Genomic DNA, 9,549 nt, shown 5'->3' on the forward strand with positions numbered 1-9,549 from the left:
GTTTTTATAACTTATTACCTAGCTCTACCTATTTTTTGAGCACTGTTTAAGTAAATACTGAAAATTTACGCATAAAATTATATTTTCATATATTAATTTATGTGATAAAATTAAGCAGTCATTCATATATATATATACATATATATATATACATATATATATATATATATATATATATATATATATATATATAGAGAGAGAGAGAGAGAGAGAGAGAGAGAGAAGGAGAGAGAGATAATATGTATGATATGAAAAATTAATAAAGTCTTTTCTTTTTATTTTTTTTCTACTTTCAGGAATCGCCGGTTAGAATTGAGAAGTCGATACCACACAACTGCTATAGACATCAACGACATCATGGCTGCCACAACCACCACCGGAAATAAACTCGCGCAGGAAATCCACGACGAGTTCCTCACCTGCAAAATCTGCCTGGAAGGTTTTAAAAACCCCAAATGCTTAGACTGTTTGCATACGTTCTGCGAGCAGTGTATTGAGAACCATGTGATGTCGGAATGCACTTACAAAAAATACAGCGACTACCGCGAGTTCACGTGTCCCTTATGCCGGAAACGAACGAATCTACCGATAGGCGGTGTGAAGAAACTTCCAGACAACTTTCTGGTGTCAAGCCTCGGGGAGGTGGTAGCGCGGCAGCGACCCTCAAAGTTCCCGTTTTGTGACATTTGCAAAATGGTGAACAGGAAACATCGGGAGGCCTCGTCGAAGTGCCTGGACTGCAATAAACTGCTCTGCAAGCCTTGCGTCGATCTGCACAAGGAGACTAAAGTTACGAAATTCCATAGTCTTTTCGATGTTGAAATTGAGAAAGATATCGAGTGTAAAGAGCACAAGGAAGAGGTTGTGAGATTCTACTGTGAACCGTGCCAAACCTGTATCTGCGTGTTATGTACATTCAACGAGCATAAAGATCACGAAATCACCAATTTTGCTGACGCAGTGACCAAGTATAAGGACAGTATACAACGCCTACTGCAAGCGTGCAAAGACCGGATAAATATATATGACACTCAGATAGAAACGCTGGCCCGTTGTGACGGGTTGATCAAAGAAGCCGAACAGAGAGTTCACGACGTTGCAATTGCCTTCATCGCCGAGGTGCGGACGAAAGAGAAAAACCTCGTCGAAGAACTACACTCGATGTACGGTTCCGAAGTAATGGAGTACATCAACCGCAAGGCTGAGATGCAGTCGAACCTGGAGAGTTTGAAAAGCACGTGCAGCTTAACAGAATTAGTCTTGCAAGGGAAGGATATAGAGTTATTGCTTCTGAAGAATCAGGTCCAGGAGAAGCTGTCATGTCTGTCGGACATGGAACTCAAAGACCTCCCAGCCACCGTGTGCAAGCAGATCTTGTTCAGTCCGGGCAGTATTGAATTGGGAACGCTTGAGGACCCAGACCGACCCAAGAATAAAATTTCCAGTCAACCTCGACGCTCGTTGTCGGCGGCCGATTACTGGAGAGAGAAAACCCCGCCCAAACCTATCCCGACCGTAACAGTGGGAATACAAACAGAAAAGGAGGATAACAGTTATAAGCTTACCACCGTTGCCGTGCAGACGATAGCCGAAGATGCGCCATACTTGCAGAATAACGTTGAGGTCATTAATGCGGTAGATGATAAGTCCATCTCTACCGATAAAGTAGAGACAGAGGAGAAGGCTGTGAACACCCGATCTCGAAGTCTCCAGAGCCTTGCCTACCAGATGCAGCGCAATTCAAAGGAAGGATCCCCTGAAAATACGAACGGCGACGCAAATACCCCGCAGACACCACCCGAGCCGACATCGTCGCCTGTTATCAACCGTCGCCATCACCGTCGCCGAAGAGAACGACCCAGGGCTGTGGAGGTGGGAGTTAGACCGACGACATATTCCTCAGCTTGCGTAATTTCACCGGTAGGGGGCGGTCCGGTTCTTGCCTACAGCAGCAGTTTTGACGAATCCTTTCATAGTGCTGATAGTGATTAAATGGTTCGAAAATCTTTGAAGATTTTATAGTTATGTATCATATATATATATATATATATATATATATATATATATATATATATATATATATATATATATATATATATATGATACTACGAAGAATAAAAATCTGACGATATGAATTAAAAATGGAAAAGGAAGACCAAAATACTCGATGTTTCGTCCACTGTTTCGTGGGTTTTTTTAAAGAGTGAATAGCTAAAAATGGTCCATGACGCCATGGTCTGTTTTCTAGTTATTCAGTCTTGAAAAAAAGAACCACGAATCAGTAAACCACACGCCGAGCAATTTAGTCTTTTTTTTCCATTTTAAATTCATACATATTTATATATTTTCATCATTAGAGATAATTTATATTCCTTTTTTTTTAGACAAAGAAATTCTAATTACCTAAAATGTGTATCTTTTCTTTCAAATTATTTGATTCATAAGTTTAAATTTTATAACAGAAATCGTAATAGCATTTTATTAAATTCGATAAATTTGCAGAATATGTTTACTGTATTCCCTAAACACCTTCGCCACTTTAGAGAATTTAATGGTTTCTTTACTTCTTTTTATTTTGCGAGTTGATACTTTTTAATGAAAGTGCAAATTCAATTTACGTTGTATTTAGAAAAGAGAACGGAACTATTTAGAGCGAATATTAATAGCAGCCAGAGCCTGTATTACTTAAATCTAATTTCTCCCACAGCATTGCAAGGTTCATTTCACTATTCTATGTCATTTTAATTTTTATCTTCTTATTTTAAAGTTTACCGAAAAAAAAAACGACAGTAGAGTCGCTTTTAAAAGTAACAGAATATTAAAAAAAATTTAAAAAAAACCTTACTGCGCATATGCGTTAACCTGGAACAAACTTAACTTCCGTCAAACTTAACTTCCGTCAAACTTAACTTCCGTCAAACTTCCAGTCTTTCGAAAATCGCTACGATATTAAATTTGAAAACTCGAGTTCCTTCTAAATATGTCTTTTAATGTATAGATGCTAAAAACTTAATTAGAATTGAATAATTCTATCATACTTAATAATTTAAAAAATATTGGTTTGTTTACTATGAATAAACTCGTAGTAGATTTTTTTCTTATACATTAGAGTTGGAGGTATAAACTCCTTAACACCAACACTGGAATTAGCTTTAGCCATTATATTTCTAAACGCAATGTAGCGAGTCAATAGCGGAAAGCACTTGAACCGTTGAACACGTCATTAAGAATATCATTACGAGATTATGACAGAGTTCGCTCCTCTTGCCCCATAACGCGAAGTGAATTATTTAGTCGGCCATTTTGTTTTGGTATTAATTTGTTGTAGGATTTTGTCAACATTGCATCGCGCATGAACTAAGCTGTGAATGACAAAACGGTATTATACCTATCTCCGATGGTAAATTCCTGTAACAATTTAACAGCAAAACAAAATGGCGGACAGGAAGTGCATTATGGTACTGTCCCAACAAGAGCAAACAACGCTGCTATAATTTGATAATTATGTTCTCTAACGAAGATGTATCGTGTTCAATATAAAGGAACCGTATTTATTAATGCAGTAAACATTTTCGTTTGGTTACCAATAATCATTCGAAAGTTTTATCGTCAATTTTAGTTACAATTTCTACATTTTGTTTAATTAAAATACATTTCAGACAGTTTACAAAACATGAAAAATGCAGCCATTAAAATAGTCAAGTAATTAAATGATTATATGGCAATTATGTGTCACTTTTTTTATTGGTAAATAAATTTTACAAATTATAACCAATTATTAAACAACAAAAAAACAACAACAACAACAACAACAATAATAATAATAATAATAATAATAATTAATGAATAATAATAATTAATGAATAATAATAATAATAATAATAATAATAATTAATGAATAATAATAATATAATTACTTATTTTTTAAGAGAGTGAGAGGTGAATTTCATTTATTTTCGTCCATTTTCAGTGTTATTGTTAGGACTTGTCGTTGGAAAACTGCTCTTTACCGAATTCTTCACCTACCAACTAAAGAACGTAATTAAAGACTCCCCTTTGCCCATAAAACGTGATTCGTTAGTCTTTTTGCATTGTTAGCGCTTTTCAATTATAAAATGCAATATGATACTTCCTTGAAATCACTCCAGTATGAAAATAGCGTTTTATTATTTTTTTATTAAAACATTTTCGAGGGTGGATACTTCAATTAAAATGAACTTTTTTTTATAATTACCAGACGTAATCACCGATTATTATTACCGATAATAGTCAGTGTGGTTTCCTTTAAATTAAATTGTTTACTTTTAAAATTACATTATTATGAGTGTCGCCATTTTGTCTGGCTCAGTTTACAATAAAAAGCATTCGTTATTTTGACGTTTAGATCCATAAATTATGTACCCAAACTTCAAATCAGTGAGACCGTATGACTATTGGAGCATCTAGCACAAAAAATTCACATATTAAAAAAAATCAATTAAGCTTTTTCTTTATAATCGTGTTACTGTAAGAAAACACATGTTCTTTTTATATAGCGTAGTAATGTGTTTAATGAAAAACGTTTCTAAGATCGCTAGAACGCAATTTAAAGCTTTAAAGCAACGTTTTGTAACCCATCGCATACTCGGCATGCCAAAGGGGTGAATTACTATTCAATGTTTAATTCCTTAATTTCCGCTACTTAACAATATATATATATATATATATATATATATATATATATATATATATATATATATATATATGTTTTATTTTTTATTATTTGGGGTAAACAGTTACATGTGGTCGCTACAAATAGCCATCTGTTTCAGTCAAAGAGACTTCATCAGGCGACCTGGAACCTCTCAACGCCAAAAAGAAAACCCTCACTTTGGCGTCGAGAGGTTCCAGGTCGCCTGATGAAGTCTCTTTGACTGAAACAGATGGCTATTTGTAGCGACCATATGTAACTGTTTACCCCAAATAATAAAAATATTTTGCTCTTTTTATTGAGCACTATTTAACAATCTCGTTGTCTTCATTAGTTGTGACTTTTGAACACCTCAAACCTGAATATATATATATATATATATATATATATATATATATATATATATATATATATAATGAAAAGTGATACATAATATTAATAAAAAAAAATATGAATATTTACTGATTCGATCCTATTATGAACAAATACGCTAAATATTCGAGTTAGATGATCAACACACGAATGGATTTAAATGATGAACAATAACAATTGGGAATATTTATTCAATCGTGGTTGTTTAAAAGCAGGAAATAAAGTAATGATTTCTTTCCTTGATCCATGGAGTTTTTAAAATTTATATTTTTCTCTTCAGAGGAAACTTAAAATTAAATACTTTAAAAATGTAAAAATGATGAAAATGAGAAGAAACAAGTGGAAGGAAAATTGTAAATCTTAATTTTAAGTTTTCATTTTAATATACTTTTCTATTGATTTCCTCTGAAGAGAAAAATATGAATTTTCGAAACTCCATGGAATAAGGATCCTTTTTTTTTTTTACTGTATTTCCTGATTTTTAACAATGATGATCCAATAAATATTGTAATTTGTTTATTTCATCATTTAAATCCTTCCACATACACAAAGACATAAACACACACATATACATAAATATATATATATACATATATATATAAATATACATGCTTATATATATGCATATATATGCATATACATGCATATATATGCATATACGTGCATATATATACATATACATATATATATACATATACATATACATGCATATATATATATATACATATACATGCATATATATACATATACATATACATGCATATATATACATATACATATATATATACATATACATATATATATACATATACATGCATATATATATGCATGTATATGCACATACATGCATATATATGCATGTATGTGCATATATATATGCATATATATGCATGTATATGCATATATATGCATATATATACATGCATATATATATGCATGTATAAGCATGTATATGCACGTATATGCATATACATGCATATATATACACATATACATGCATATATATGCATATAAATGCATATATACATACATGCATATGTATATATATACATATACATGCATATATATACATATACATGCATATATATATACATATACATGAATATATATATACATATACATGCATATATATACATATACATGCATATATATATACATATACATGCATATATATACATATACATGCATATATATATATGCATATACATGGATATATATATACATAATCATGCACATATACATGCATATATATACATATACATGTATATATATACATATACATGCATATATATACATATACATGCATATATATACATATACATGCATATATATACATATACATGCATATATATATATATGCATATACGTGGATATATATATATATAATCATGCACATATATATGCATATATATATATATAAGTTTAATAATTAATTCTGTAGATAAAAATATACATAAAAATGTACTCAAGTATTTTGTTTTAAACAAGGAATATATATGGAGAAGAGTTTCGTTTATTTCCTTAACCCATGGATTTTATTCTCCTCCGTATAATCCTTGTTTCAAACAATAAATTCTTAACTTGAATATATTTTATACATATTTTAATCTACAGAATTTAACTTTTATCATTAAACTTATATTTTGCTCTACTTTTATATATTGAGTTTTACTTTTTTGGCTCGGGTCGTCTTGAAATTAATGCCTCACCGTAATATCTAATAGGACAATTCTCTGTATTTCTAATCTGTAACTTATCTCATATATATATATATATATATATATATATATATATATATATATATATATATATATATATATATATATGTTGCTAAAACTAATCGTTATGGATTTATGATTTTTATTTTAAAAACATGTTGGTTGAACGAAATTCGTAGAATTAAATAAAAACGTATTCATTTAAATAAAAAATGTATTCATTTAAAAATGTATTAATTTTAAATTTTTGTTTGGAATTTATATATAATTTTCTTCTATAATGGTTTTTGTTTAAACTATAAGAAAAATACCAAACCCGCAACAATTAGAAATGGCACTACGCTTGGTGTTATTCAAATGTTTTATAAAATTATATACCCATGAAAACCTTTATGCATGTATATATATATATGTGTGTGTGTGGTGTGTATGTGTGTGTATAAATATATATACATACAGACACACACACACACACACACACACACACACACATATATATATATATATATGTATATATATATATATATATATGTATATATATATATATATATATATATATATATATATATATATATATATATATATATATAGCTAGATAAGGGTATTGTAACGGTCGATCGGAATTAAGAATCAGAAAAATCGGAACCTTTTAAGATATCGGAATCAATACTGGATTCGGAAAAATTTGTAACTATTTCCGATATCAAAAATGGTTCCTTTACTTATCTATTCTTCTTTAATTTTGTTTATAATAATATTTTCCACTACTGGTTATAATGATGAAATAATAGATATTTATTGATTATTATCTACCAGTAAAACTAAAATCTATAGATCAAACCCGTCACAAATATATTTTTTACGTTTGAGAAAAGATCTGCACATTTAAAATGTATTTTTACGGCAACAGGAAGGAAATAGCTACTTTATAGTTACATTTTTCGAGATTTATTAAGAATCTAACTCGGAATCGGTAATTGTATTGGAATCGGGAATTTAGTACGGATATGGTAAATTGTATTAGAATCAGGAAAAATAGTGGAATCGCCTCATCACTAATATATAAAGAGAGAGATTTATATACAGGAAGTGATTTATATACAGGAAGTGATTTATATACAGGAAGTGATACTGGCGATACGCTTTCTGTGTTAAGCCAACTTTATTGTGTATTTTATCTAACATTATTATTAACATTACATTAAGTTTCAACAAACATGAAAAGTGACTTAAACTGCAAAATTAAAAATAGAAAACATTTTGAGATTTTAGAAGATTACATCACGTAAATTTTTCTGAAATTAATTTAAAAATTATAATCCTCTCATACAACATACGTGACGCCATTGTGATGGTGCAAAGCGAAATGTATTATTGCTCGTCAAAGGTTTGCATGGTGGTACGTCCATATGCATTAATATCTCAAATTATTACATGTTATACGTTATTATTCAACCTGTTGGCAGAAAAAGGTGTTACGGTGAGGATGGGAGTAACTTATTTATAAGGAGATAAGAAAAGTCAACGTTTCTTTCCGTGTTATACCTCTCCTGCCCTGGTTCATCAGGCCTTGGACTAACCCTTAGACAAGGAGCTTGTTCAAGAAATACCACAAAAGGTAGGCTTATAGTTACCAGAGATTTGCTTTTTTTCTCTCTTACACCTACTTCTCTTTCTTCTTACTCAGTTCCTTCTTCTCCTCCTCCTTCCCCTCTGTCTGCAAATCTTCACACACACACGCACATACGCGCACATACGCATAGATACACACATCCAGACTCACGCACACACATACGTACACACGCACGCGCACACACACACACACATACGCACACACACAATAAATTTTATCGACTGACAACACTAAGGATATATTTTGATAATTGATCTTCTCAGAACGATTCGTATAAAACTTTACAATTGAAGATTATAGAAATAAATACTTAAAAATCTCACTCTTCAATCAAATGTTTCAATATTTAAATTTGCAAACTTACAACTTTGATCCTCAGCGGTAGTGTGATGGCCTTTCTAGGCCTCACTGATAAATTTTAATGGTAACGATACACACACAAACACACACATGCGGACACATGCGTGTGTTTGTGTGTGTATAGTCATACAAAGGCGGACTGTTTTCTTGTTTCACAGTTATTTTTACTGTGGTTAAACTTTCAGACCCTTTTCAATTATCAGAGCTATCATCAACAGCACCTTCGCTATAAAGGAGAAAAGAAATTCTTTGTTTATATAAACAACAGCCAAAGAGTGCTCGATTCGTGTGTGTGAAGAGCACTGCAGCATCGTTATTGATAACTAGCGATTTCACTTCACGCAATGCTAAACACACGAAGGAGAGAAACATGCATATATATATATATATATATATATATATATATATATATATATATACAAATAATTGCCAAAATTTTATATTCCAAATTTCAAGGTGTTGACCATCTTAATGTTTATTTCTTTAAGTACATTGAAAGCACCTGTTTCGTAGCGTAGAAACAAGTGCTGTCAAAAATTGTGCATACCAACGTACTTAAAGAAATAAACGGTAAGATGGTCAACATCTTGAAATTTGGAATCAAGAATTGTGTCAATTATTTGTTTATGCTCTGTAGTTACATCGAGCTTCATAAATTAAAGGACTGGTATAAGTAAAACTTGAAATATTATATATATATATATATATATATATATATATATATATATTGTGTGTGTGTGATCCACGAAGAGACTGTTTCGTTGTTTCACAGATCT

General features: G+C 31.0%; 1 protein-coding gene across 1 annotated transcript; it reads left to right on the plus strand.

Moving 5' to 3' along the window:
* The first annotated feature begins 300 nt into the window (after nt 1-300).
* Nucleotides 301-2,029, plus strand: LOC145276100 (E3 ubiquitin-protein ligase TRIM45-like). The gene has a single exon (XM_080127667.1). The coding sequence runs from the start codon at nt 358-360 to the stop codon at nt 1,990-1,992; it is 1,635 nt and encodes a 544-aa protein (XP_079983793.1). The 5' UTR covers nt 301-357; the 3' UTR covers nt 1,993-2,029.
* Nucleotides 2,030-9,549: the final 7,520 nt, after the last annotated feature.

Source organism: Euprymna scolopes, unplaced genomic scaffold (assembly GCF_053919585.1).
Source record: "Euprymna scolopes isolate OS-2025 unplaced genomic scaffold, ASM5391958v1 sca708, whole genome shotgun sequence".
Classification (NCBI taxonomy): Eukaryota; Metazoa; Mollusca; class Cephalopoda; order Sepiida; family Sepiolidae; genus Euprymna; species Euprymna scolopes.